The sequence below is a fragment of the Ammospiza caudacuta genome, chromosome 10 (genome assembly GCF_027887145.1).
Source record: "Ammospiza caudacuta isolate bAmmCau1 chromosome 10, bAmmCau1.pri, whole genome shotgun sequence".
NCBI lineage: Eukaryota > Metazoa > Chordata > Aves > Passeriformes > Passerellidae > Ammospiza > Ammospiza caudacuta.
Genome location: NC_080602.1, coordinates 25,199,621 through 25,212,036, shown reverse-complemented (window position 1 = coordinate 25,212,036; position 12,416 = coordinate 25,199,621). Strand labels below are relative to the sequence as shown.

Genomic DNA, 12,416 nt, shown 5'->3' with positions numbered 1-12,416 from the left:
CATCTCTTTTCCACTCTTCCTCCCACTTATATTTAATTTATAAAGGCAGCCCCAGGAAGATCAGTTCTCATTAGTATGAATATGATAGATAATACATGAGTGTTGCAGGAGATTTGACCAGGTGCTAAGCAGGGCAGTGTGAGTGGCTGGAAGGAGGCAGCAGGTTCCTCCCTGTGCAGGTTTCAAAGGCCCTGTATTGCTTTATAGCAGGTAAAAATTTGGCTTTATTATTTTATCTTCTGCTGGGTTATAATCCCACCTCTTTGCTCTAAACCAAGAGGGTTTTAATTTCCTGTATGTTTCTTTTTCCCCCCTGAGAACACTGACTTTACTGGCTTCACACAAAAAGGCTCAATATGGGTTTTTTTCATGCATTTTCTCTTTAATATGTGAGGAATAAATGAAATTCTCTATTTACTCAGCATGGCATACATCCTAAAGACACTCAACAGCTGGTTCTGGTGGGAGAATATCTGGATGCCCATCAACTGCACATGGGCAGATTTTGTGGACCGTGAGGGACTTGTGTTTCCCAAACCCCATCAGCTGTACGCCACAATCCCGTACGCTTTTGTGCTGCTCATCATCCGCTTCTTCAGTGAGAGGTAAGAAACTGAAATGCAATTCATCCTCATTCATGCTGAAAATGAGATATCTGTAGAGCAATGTAATGTTTTATAAAGGAGGATTAGTTGGTGGTTTACTGGGAAGATCTAGTACAGATAAAACAGCAGGTGAAAAATGGGAAAATATTTTCATTATTAGGTATGTGTGGCTGTGGTCCAATCCAGAAGAGAAATATTTCTATCTAGCTTTTCTAGAACAGCATTTGGATATTTCTGATGATCTTTTTTCCATTCTAAACCATTTGGGCTTCCTTTTCCTCTTTCAGTGGAAGGCTAGAGAGATTTGTCCTCTCAACCAAACCTCTCATTTGGTCCTGCACCAGAACGTTCGTGTGATGTTGATAGACCCCAGGTGTCTCTCTTTGGCCAAGCTAAGCAGACTGGAGGGATCTCAAAGCTTCATGTGAACATTTTATGCAGATCTAGTAAAGCTGGTTGCTTTTTTTTTCCCCTCTCTTTGGCACCAAAAAGTGAATTGCTTCTGCAGCTGGAATCTTGGGGGACAGGCAGATGTTGGCTCCACAGAAAAAAGCTACAATCATATTAAGATTTGCCGTGTTTTGACTTATTTATTTATACCTTTTTTGCTTTACTTTCTTTTCTTTTTCCTCTAAAAGATGTGATTAGTAGGTTTTTATAATTATTTCAGGACAGAATGAGGAAATTTGGAATGTCGTAAGTTGGACAGACTTAAACCAGAAGCAGATAAGATCATTCATGCTGGAAATGAAAAGTAATTTGGATCATATGTTCATAACCATTGCCAGTGTGTCTCACTGCAGTGCTGAGGGTAATTAGCCCACACATCTGGCTGCAGTGAGTCTGGGGAAAGCTGACCACTGCTCTGAGCAATGAGGAATCCATGGCTGATACAGCAGGAGGGAGGGGCTGCTCCTGAACACCCTGCCCAAGCAGGAAGGTGAAATCTTTGGAGCACTTTGCAGTGATTTGGGGTGGAAAAGGGAGGGAAAGAGAATCTATCAGAATCAGGGAATGGCTGTGTGCCACAGGCTGGATCCAGCATTGATCTGTGCTGGTGGCCCAGTGAAGAAGGTGCCAAGTGACTTTGCCACTGGAGGAACTTGCCCAGCATCAGTCCCTGAGCTCACATGGGACAGCATCTGGTCTCCTTTCACTCAGCCCCAACACTCCTCTGATGACCATGAAAGTCAGGATGTTTCCTTGAGTTTAACAGCATTTCATGGCCACAAACTGCATTCCTTGGGTCTTCTTTATTGTATAACAGCTGATAAATTGTGGTTCCCTCTTGGGATTAGCTAGGGGAGGTCCCTTTTTCTCAGTGCACTGGCACGTTCTATGGTGGATTAAATTGAATCCGATTTGTTTTCTTTGTATCCTGGCATGAGAACAGCCAAGGTCCTGTAACTGTGTTGTGTTTTTAAAGCTTTTCCTGCTGTGTCTTTTCAGATATGTTGCTATACCTTTAGCAAAAGCCTTGGGTATAAAGAATGTAAGACGTGTGAAGCCACAGCCTAATCCTGTGCTAGAGAGTTATTTCCGGGAGTGCTCAAGACAACCATCCCAAGTAAGGATTCTCGTTCTTCCAAACTCATTTTACTTTTGGAAAATCCCACTCTTACTGTTTCAATCAGCTCTCAGCAATGACATCATGGGATGAGTTCCAGCTGATTGACAGATGACTTAATTTATTTGGGTTTTTGTTGCTGTTCTGCTGACAAGGATATATGGCATCCGAAACAGAAAATACATTTAAGATGTTTAATTTTCTGGCATGCTGTTCTAGGCTACATTGTTAATAATATTTCCAGTGAAGATTAGTGTTCCATCTTTAACTCATTCTGCCTGGAGAAAGCTTCAGCTGATGTCTGTTGTTGGAAAGCAGGATTGTATTTAGTGCAGGAATGCTGGCACGGAAGCCTTTTGATCCGTTATGTTACTGCATACTTAATCCTGGCTTATGTGAGAAAGAAAAGCAATCCTTCTATTACCCTGCTGTTTGTTTTTAAAATTGAACAAGGAAAAAAGACTAGCCAATGCTTGACACCTCCAAAAATGAGGCCATTGATTTTTTTATGGGAGGCAGGTACTTTGCTGTGAGTGCTGCCTCAGGAAGTTCCCTTACCTGACTACAGTTCCCAAACAATTGCAGTTTTCCTACACTGGTTTTGAAAAGAAATATGTGCTTTCTAGTAATGAGGGATTTTGATAATTATTGATAGTGGAACTTGGCATTCTATCCCTAACTTTGTTATTCTTTCATTGTGTCCTTTGCCTGATAACATCAGGAATAAATGCATGGGTGTTCACACACGAGCTCCTCTCTCTCTGGGCAAGTATCCCAATCTCAGTTTCATTCCTTCCTTCTGCTTGAGTACAGCTGGACATTTGATTTCTGGAAGGAAGCACAGCATTTTTAGACTCCTCAGAGCATGGGAAAGATTTAAGCTGCCTCCTTCAGGTGTCCAGCCTGGGGACCAGTGTGCCTGGGAAAGGCTGGCTGGCAGCTGAGGGCACGTGGGCTCTGCTGTATGGACACAGAGTCGCTATTCCTGTGTGGCAGGTGGAGAGCTGGGAGCCAGCAGGGTGGGCTGGACACGGTGGCTGTTTGCACTCCAGCCCTCCCTGGCAGCTCAGGTGCCTTTTCTCACATTCCAGAGGTTTCCCTGAGGGTAGGAGACTCCCTGGACTGGCCTCACCTCGGTGGAGGCAGCTGCTGCCACCCACTATTTGCATACTTCCCTTGGGAGCAAAGAACTTCCCCAGGGATGAGCCAAACACTCTCCTTGCTCCTGAGGCAGCCCTGGGAGGTCAAACCACACTTCTGCACTTGGGGATGGAGGAGAGGCAGGAAGGCCACAGGCTGCTGCATGTGGGGCACTGAGCTCCCCAAAGTGCAGGAGTGTCACTGCCTTGTGCTGGGCACGTGCTGGCCTGGCCACTGTGGGAGCTCAGGGGATGCAGAGACCCCAGTGTGGCACCCCCATGGCCATGTGCAGTTCTAGGCCCTGCTCCACCCTCAGTTTAGTTCTGCTGTTGGAGGGGGGCACTCTGCACCTTGCTCAGGAGGATAGATTGACTTTGGATTTGAGAGCAGAGCTCAGGTCACTTTAATTCCAGGCCACTTTTAATCTGCGGGACTCATAGATAAACAAATTTTAATATTTATGATTAGGTAAGATATTAGGTGCCATGTCCATGTCTGTTCAATTATGGCACTTCCCCCTCCAGCCTAAGCTCTCATCTAACAGTAAAAGTTCTATCTCTGAAACTCTCAGGAGTGACCAGAAAGACAATAGCAGAGTTTGTGAATCTGTTCATTTCGTGCCTGCATTATTTACATGAATAAAAATCCAGGGTTTCTGTGGGCATTACTCAAAAATACCCTCCATGCATATTTAATATTGGTACTATTTTTAAATTAAGACCTTGCAACAGTGGGACGCTCCTCTGTGAAGTACAAAATAAATGAAAATGACATCTCCTGTTAACACTGTTCCATTTCTTGCAGTCAGAGATCAAAGGCCTTGCCAAGAAGTGCAACTGCACCGTCCACTTGGTGGAGAAATGGTTCAGGAGGCGGCGAAACCTGGAGATCCCAACCGTGCTCCGGAAATTCCAGGAGGCTTTGTAAGGATACACAATGCCTTTGGTTATCATTGCTATCATCTTTCTTTTGGAAGAAAATTATTGAGGTCCCCCCTTTCCAGAAGGCTGGGTCTGCCTGATGGGGGTTTTGGTTTCTGAATGCACAAAGTTGAAATTATTTAGTAGCAGTTCTCCAAATGATGGTTAAAAGTTTAGGTGAACTGTTTCTCCTGGGGAAAAAAAAAAAAAAACCCTTAAAATATTTTACAGTTTTTTTCCTTGTGGAATGATGGATTTGTCGGCTCCTGGTACAACATATAAGATGAAAACAGGCAGAGAATATGAAAATATTTTCCTGTCTGCCAGTAATCATAGGGGAACAACAATGCTTACCCTGGGGTAAGTTTGTACCCATGCTGTCATTTTGGGATGCTGTCATGTGTACCAAAGTCAGTTTCAGAGCAGGAATTGTGGCATCCAGACTGAAGGACAGGTGCCACAGCTTGATCATGGGATACTGTGTGAAACAGGAACTCAGAGTCCCTGCTGAGAGTGGGCCAGTGAGCAGCTTTGAGTGACAGTAATGAATATGTAAGAAGTTTCAAAACCTCCTGCATATGATTTTTCACTTATGTGTGAGAACTTCCTCATACCTAAACACTTTAAGTGTGATCTAAAATCTCACACAAATTGCAAATCCCCAAATGGGCACAGCTCATCCCTTTTGGGTACTGACATGAGCTGTACCAGTGTAAAGCACTTTCAAATGCTCTGTGTATTTGGCTTTACATTAGCCTAATTACATTTGCAAAACTTCACCTGATTAGAATATTGAACCTCTGTAACTGTAGATCAGTTTAAGGCATGAGGGTTAAAAGTACAGCACAGAGCTTAAAGTTGAGTACTTTATCAAGATTATTTCCAGTGTTAATCAATGTGATGATGATTTAGTGGTGTCCTCAGTCAGACATAAATCCAGATGATAGACAGAGGTGTGTCTCTTTGAAGTCTGAGCTAAGTCTCCTGCCATGGTTTATGTCTGCTGTTGTTTTGGGGATCAGTTAGTTTGGTTCCAGAAGTGACAATAAGATTTCCTGCTCTTGCTAAAAGACCTGCCTGCCATGTGTGCCAGTCTCTAGTAACACACAGCTAAAGACTGAAATTCCAACTTGCTTGGTAGCTTGAGTGAGAATGAAGCAAACAGGTTTCTCTTGTGCAATTTTGTGAACCTTGCTCTGCTCTTTGTCAGTGAATTTAATTGAATATAATTCTCTAGGCAAAAAAAAAGAGGAACAGAGTTATTCCACTCTAATAGTCAGTGTTATGAGCGTTATGAAATTTTTTGAAAGCCTGCAATCTCCAAGATCTTTTTTCTGAATGACAAGGAAAATCTGATGAGCCAGATCTAAACCATACTTATGCTATTAGTGCTCCCAGTTAGGCAACCCTGGGGTTTGGAAAGCCCTTTGCATGAAACTTCACTGCCTTGTAAGATTTACCAGCCTTTAACTTCCCCTACCAAGTTCTTTTTTGTTACATTCACTTCAAGAGAAAAGATTCCTGAAGTTAAACCAGAAAATCCTCTTGCACAACTCTTGTTCAGTGCTCTCTCTGGTGGCCAGGATCAGAGTTTAAGAAGCACTTGAGTAAAATTTGGCATATTTGGATGAGTTTTACTTCATGTTTTATTCACCAAATTCATAAAGAAGCTGGGCTCAGTGTAAAATGAGGCAGTGCTCTGGCAGCCTTGCACACAGAATGAGTTCATCTGAAGTGCTGTTTATGGCCAAATGCATTCAATATATAAAATATATAATAGGGCTGGGGACTAATGGCACAGTCTTGTAGGTGCTCTGTGCTTTGAATCCTATTCAGAAAACCCCACTTGCACTTTACAACCAACACAGAATCAATTCTGCCATATTCACTGGCCACTCACACCTTGTTTGGAATGGGAGGCATGAGGGCACAAGCAGCTGCTGTGTAAGGTCTGTCCCGTGCCAGTGTTGTGTTTTCCAGCACCTCTTGGTTAACTCTGAGCCAGGTATTCCGTGTGGACTCCACTCTGCAATTTCCACCATGTACCTCTGTGCTTCTCCTGTTCATGCAGTGCTTGTTGTGTGGTGTTATTTTCAAATCATCTGAGGGAAGATAGTTTAAAGTTGAGAAGAAAAACAGTTGTTTATCACATGTGTATCAAGTGGCAATTTTATAATTATTTTCCTGACTTCTTTCTCAGGTGTGAGACAATTTATTTTGTCTCACCTCCAACATTCCACATCATCATTTTTGTTTGTTGTTTTTATCATAAAACACAGTCTCAGCCTTTGAAAAATCTCATTCTTTCTCCTGGAATATCAGCTTCCAGGGGATGTGGGGCTCAGAAAGTAAGGGCTGCTTTTACCACACAGGTTCTCCTCCTCTTCTCTCATTTGGCATTTCATTAAAGCTTGCCAAAGACCCCAATGTCATTTTCTACGTCTCTCAATCCACTGCTATAGTGTTCTTGTGATGCTTTCTCCTTTTTGAGTTGTCTGGGAGTTGCTTGCTTCTCTCCTCTGGAATACTCTGGTTCTAGAAGTTCTCAGCAGCTCTGGGGCCCTGTGCCTGTCCCTGTGTCACAGCCTTCCTTTGCTGTGAAGTCCTGCACTGTTTCCTACTGGACTTGCAGAGCTGCTCAGGGGAAAGGTCAGGCTTGACCTGCCCAGGGGAAGAGTGGAAAGGAAGGAGTTTTCCATCACCTGTCGAGGTGGGAGTGGGAATGCTTGGGCTGAGGCTGCAGCCACACCCAGTGCTAGGGACAATGCCTCCCACACAGGCTCCAGAGTCATCAGCACTCCGACAGCAGCCTGCTCTGCCACCCAAAAGCAGCAGCACACTTCACCGAGATGCTCAAGAGCTTTTTCCCTTTGCTGACTTAGCAAGCTGATGGTGCAAAGCTGGAAGGTTTATCTGCCTTGCTGGATATCCATTTAATCTACAAAAAGCTTAGATCAGGCTAAATTCTGGCACACCTAGTCAAAGATGAGGTTATAGTTAATTGAGACCTTGTAGCAAGATTTAGACTAACCCAGTAGATTCTAATAATTCATAAGGCTCCCCTGTTGTCAGCAATTGGTGTTGAGAGAGATGAAGTGAATGAACCCAGGAAAAGGTTTGTGTTCTCAAACATTAATTTTTAGGGGATTTATTACACTTTTTGTGGTCATTCTCTTGATCAGTTCAAGCCTGGCTGGAAAACTACTGCTATCATGACAATTCAAATATCTGTATCGTGATAATGTAAAAGAATTTCCTTATTTAGCAGTGAATCAAACCTTAAATATTTAAGTGTTAATAATTCAAATACAGTTAATATGTGTCTATCCTTAACATTGAGTGTGAGGCCACATTTATGTGAGGATTGTCTGTGATGTACAATGATCTGTAGTAACTGTGGCTCGGGACAATATCTTTACAAAATATAATGGTTTGTTCCTATTTTTTCATTTCAATTTTGCAGCTGGCGATTTTCATTCTATCTAACATCCTCCATTGTTGGATTTATATTTCTGTATGATGTAAGTTAACTTTTTGAAAGATTGATACTTTATTTAAACAAAATAATTTCTAGGTTTTCTTGAATCGCATTGAAAGACTGTGAATTCAATGCCTCTGTGGGATCAGATCTTTGCTGTATGTAATCTGGATGTTGGGCTGCATTATGCACTGAGATTTAATTTTTAAGTTAAACTTTAGACCTTCTATGACAAAGGAATTTATGAGCAATCAGTATTTTTAAGGCAAGCTTGAAGAAGTCACGCAGATGGTTTTACAACATGCCTTGTTAACACCTACAAGTGCATCACATGGCCATGTTTTCCTCAGAGGACACCATAAACTTTTTTTGGCAGCACTTTTGGTGGTCACAGCTATTTACTGAGGTGTTGCTGCTGAGTCAGAAGTTGGGAATAACAGAGATTGGTGCTTGCAGCTCGGTGAGCCCTGCCTGGGGTGTCATTAGTGCTTCCCCAGGCAGCGGAACAGATCCCGGCGTGTCTCTGCTCATCTGGCCCTTGTCCCCAAACACTGCTTCTCATCCTCATCCCCTGCTCTGTGTGACTGGTAAACACAGCACATCTAATCACTGTGGCAACATATCTTGAGTAATTGCAGTAATAAAACACACACCCACTGCTTTGGATGATGAAATTGTGAACTGGAACGTTTCAGGTGTCCTGAAGAGAAGCCAAAAAGCTGGGAACAATATAATAAATCTGAGCTGCAAGTTCCCTTTAGAAATTGGTGGAGAACAGTTATCAAGATTACAGCTTCTTAGCCTGCTCCACTTAGAGAGAGTTTAAGTAGTGAAGATTTTGAGTTAAGGTGATAATTGTTGCTGAGCTGAGCAGTGTCTGACTGAGGTGTCTTCCCCAGAAACCCTGGTTTTACGACATCTGGCAGACGTGGGTTGGTTATCCGTTTCAGGTGAGCTTTTTGGCACCGGGCCAGTGGCCTCCAGGCATTCCAGGTATTTCCCCATTGGAAGGGATAATTTACAGCGGCCTTTTCCCTCCACACGGGCACCACCCACAGAGGTGTGGCACCAAATCCTGCCCTTTTCGGGAAGTGCTGCCGACTGCTGCAGGACTTCCCTGGGATCAGCCTGTGCGGCAAGTTCCCCCGGCAGCCCCCACCCCGGGACACCAGTTACTCACTGCAGATGTTATCAGTGTTCCCAGACTGGGTGCAGAACCCTTGCCCTGCTCCAGGCCCCACGGTGCTTCAAGGCACTGTTATTGAAATAACTCTGCCCCATCCCACTGCCTTCCTATTCCTGTCCTAGGCAGGGGCCAGGAATACAAATAATCCTGCCTCCAGCTGAGCTTTCCCAGCTCCTGCTACACACCTGGGAAATGTACTGACCTAAGGGAGCAGCCCAGCTCTGCTCTTCCCTGGGCAGATCCATAGGATTTTAGCATAAATAATTGACATTTCAGTCTATTATTTTAATTGTTCACCAAAACCGAGGGGGTTTATTTGCAGTTGTTTGTAATTAAATGCAGAAGGATTCTGCTTGTAGTTCTGTGACAGAAACATGGAGAAAAAGCATGTTAAAATCCAGAGGTGGGGGAGGAACTGTGGGAATTGAGAGTTTGGGCTGAGCAAAGGTTAACGTACTTGGCTCTCAGAACATCCTTCTTAATGAAGCCCAGGACAGGAATTTAATTTAGCTTAATTTTTTAAGCAAGAGTCACCAGAGGAGCCGAAGACAGGAAAGGAAAAAAGAAGTAATCTCACTTGACATTTACTTTTTCCTGTTCTCAGAGTTAACTGTGTTTCTCCTCATCACAGACCTTGCTGCCATCCCAGTACTGGTACTACATGGCCGAGATCGGCTTTTACTGGTCTCTCATATTTACCCTCGGCATTGACATCAAGCGGAAGGCAAGTGCTTGCGCCTGTGGGCGCTTGGTGAGCGGGGAGAGGGAGCGGCAGCGCCTGGAGCGGCTTTGGCGCAGCCACGGGAGGGCAGCATCAGCCCGCACAGCCCGGGGGGCTGCCCGGCCAGGGACCCCCAGGGGCTGGCATTCACCTCGATTTCCCTCTGTCCCCCCCAGGATTTCATGGCTCACGTCGTTCATCACCTGGCAGCCATCGGGCTGATGAGCGGCTCTTGGTGCGGCAATTACGTGCGGCTTGGAACTCTGGTGATGTTCGTGCACGACACTGCCGATTTCTGGCTCGAGGTAACCCTGCTGTCCAGCTGTCAGGATTTTTTTTTTTTTAATTTTTTTTTTTTTTTCTGCTTTGAGTTTTTTGGTTTTGGTGTCAGCGACATTTTAATCTTTCTGCCACGAGTTTCATATGATCCCTTCCTATCCCCGCAGAGACACAGCTTGGCAGATTTGTAACTTGTAAGATAAAAAAGAGCTTCTAGATAATTTAAGCTGATACTTTGTTACACAATACTTTATGAGCAAGAAGCAGAAGAGAATTTCCTCAGAACAGGGACTGGAAATAAAGCTGCCTCCCTGGGTTATTCGTGTTTCACTGATAAAATTAGACCAGGTTGTCACTGAGGTTGGAAAAGACCTCTGGCATTAAGTCTAACCTGTATCAGGTATTTTCTGGCAGAAGAAAAGTTTCTTCTCCTGGACTCAAGGGAAAGTCCCTTCCCTGCACAAAATATCAGCGGCAGTGTTTAAGCGGTGCCCTACTCTGCAGAGAGCACTGTGATCAGAGTGGCTTCTGGGCTTTTTGGAAGACACACACAGTGTTTCTTCACTAGAATTACCCTGAGTTTGTAACACCAGGTTTGAGGGCACAGTTTCATCACCTCCTTTGGTGGCAGTGCCAGTGTAAGCAGTCCTTGTGGGCTCTTGTGTGCCACTGTCCATTTCTGTTCCTGATTATCTTACTGTATCAGAACAACTAATTGTGGGGTTGTGCACTTGGGATTGGTCCAGATTAAACAGGTTTTCTTGCTGGCTTACTTTTAATCCTGAATTGCTCCTAGGTCCAATTAACTCTGTGGCTTTACAAAGAGTTGAGTTGACAACTGGTAGGGCAGCACTTGGATGGAACTGGAGTTGAGTACCAGAACAATGTAATTCAGCCCTGCCACTCAAAAGGAGGAGGAAAAGAAACTAAGTTAATCAAGCTGCTGTTTAAAACTTAGGTTTGGCACCTGCAGCTTTGCTCCCACTTTGCCCAGGGTGGTTCCTAATGGAGCAGGGGGAGCTGGACAGTTCATTTAGGGGAGAAGCAGCACTTAGAGCCCTTATTAGTGGGATAGAGACCAGCACTGAGATCTCCTGCTCTCAAAAAGGAGAAGCCAGGAGCTGAATCAGGCCCTGAGCAGGGTCAGTAACAGGCATGTACCAAACACCTGCATTTAAGGGGTCTCCTGAATGTGCAGGTGTGGCAGCAGCTTCTCTTGGAATTCAGTCTGTTTGGAATCTGGTGGAAAAATGAGGAATTATCTCTGTTCTAAAGAGCACTTTGTGTTTCTGTGACACCTTATATTCTGGTCTGAGTGCTGTTCTTTAGGCCTTTGATGCAGAGTCCTTTCCTTTGAGATAAAAAGAGAAATATAAACAAAGAATCTGGTCTGATGGTGCTTTATTAGGTATCAGTAAAATGATTGCTTTACATGTCAAACTGGGAAGAAATACTCTTCCTGCTTAGGTGGAAGATGAGTCTTTATTTATAAAAACACAGAATTTATTTCAGAGAATATTTATAATATGTTTGGGGATTTTTATCCACTGCAGGCAGCCAAAATGTTTAATTATGCTCGCTGGGAGAAAACTTGCAACATACTGTTCATCATCTTCTCTATTGCATTCTTCATCACCAGGATGATCCTGTTCCCCTTCTGGTAAGCAAGATTTAATCCAGTCCCAGGCTTTTACTTCACTCTCACTCCCCCTGAAAGTTTAGTGTTGGTTGTGATGGAAAAAGGAAAGGAATGGACTGGACTTGAAAATTCTGCTAGTGAGAAAATTGACAAAAACTGCCCTTTTCTTTAAAAATTATTATGTAAAAATAATTTTAAATGAGCCTCTTTAACATAAATATTTATTGATGTGTTATGTAACTTGCTTTGTAAATAGCAGTTAAATGCTACTAGCCCCTGCATTTTCAAGGGGACTGAGCTCCTTAACTAAGAGAAATCCTTTTCCTTTTCATTCCACCCTTTCTGCTGTAGTTGCAAAGTCAGAGTACATGACTGTAGTTCATTTTTTAGAGCCTTCTTTATGCTACCCGGTCCTTGGGTAGTGCCTCACCTCACCCACATGAGGATCCCTCAGAGAAGTTTAGGTGAACCAATTAATTTATGAAGTCAGCACAAATAAATCTTAACTTGCTAAATACTTGCATGCCTTTGGAGTGCTATGATTTAATCTGCTTTGGAGTATCCACATGGGTGCTTAACATGTTTATCTTTTAAAAAGTGTTTAATGTGTTTCACATTCACAGCTCTAATTTGCCCCTCCCTGCACATGGACAAACCCTTAGAGACTCAGGCTGGTTAAATTAATACTTCTGAACATTGATCAACATAAGGCTTTAATTTCCTGTAGTATTTTCTTTCAGAAATGCTGATGTCTTTTACTTTATTGTTGTTTTTTTAATTAACTGTACAAGTGATCTGCAATCATTTTGCTTCACTGAGTTTCTTGTTCTTCAGTTCTTGAGCTTGGAAGTGAAACACGATGAGATTAAAGGGACTCAAAG

The 12,416-nt window shown here is 43.4% G+C and overlaps 1 protein-coding gene across 1 annotated transcript in view; it reads left to right on the top strand.

Moving 5' to 3' along the window:
- The first annotated feature begins 423 nt into the window (after positions 1 to 423).
- CERS3 (ceramide synthase 3) overlaps positions 424 to 12,416 on the top strand; it is a 28,305-nt gene continuing 16,312 nt past the window's right edge. Inside the window, exons 1-8 of the mRNA XM_058811488.1 lie at positions 424 to 605; positions 2,055 to 2,172; positions 4,117 to 4,235; positions 7,696 to 7,753; positions 8,610 to 8,660; positions 9,528 to 9,620; positions 9,794 to 9,922; positions 11,450 to 11,556. Coding sequence (XP_058667471.1) covers positions 424 to 605; positions 2,055 to 2,172; positions 4,117 to 4,235; positions 7,696 to 7,753; positions 8,610 to 8,660; positions 9,528 to 9,620; positions 9,794 to 9,922; positions 11,450 to 11,556 — 857 coding nt within the window. The remainder of the gene's footprint in view (positions 606 to 2,054; positions 2,173 to 4,116; positions 4,236 to 7,695; positions 7,754 to 8,609; positions 8,661 to 9,527; positions 9,621 to 9,793; positions 9,923 to 11,449; positions 11,557 to 12,416) is intronic.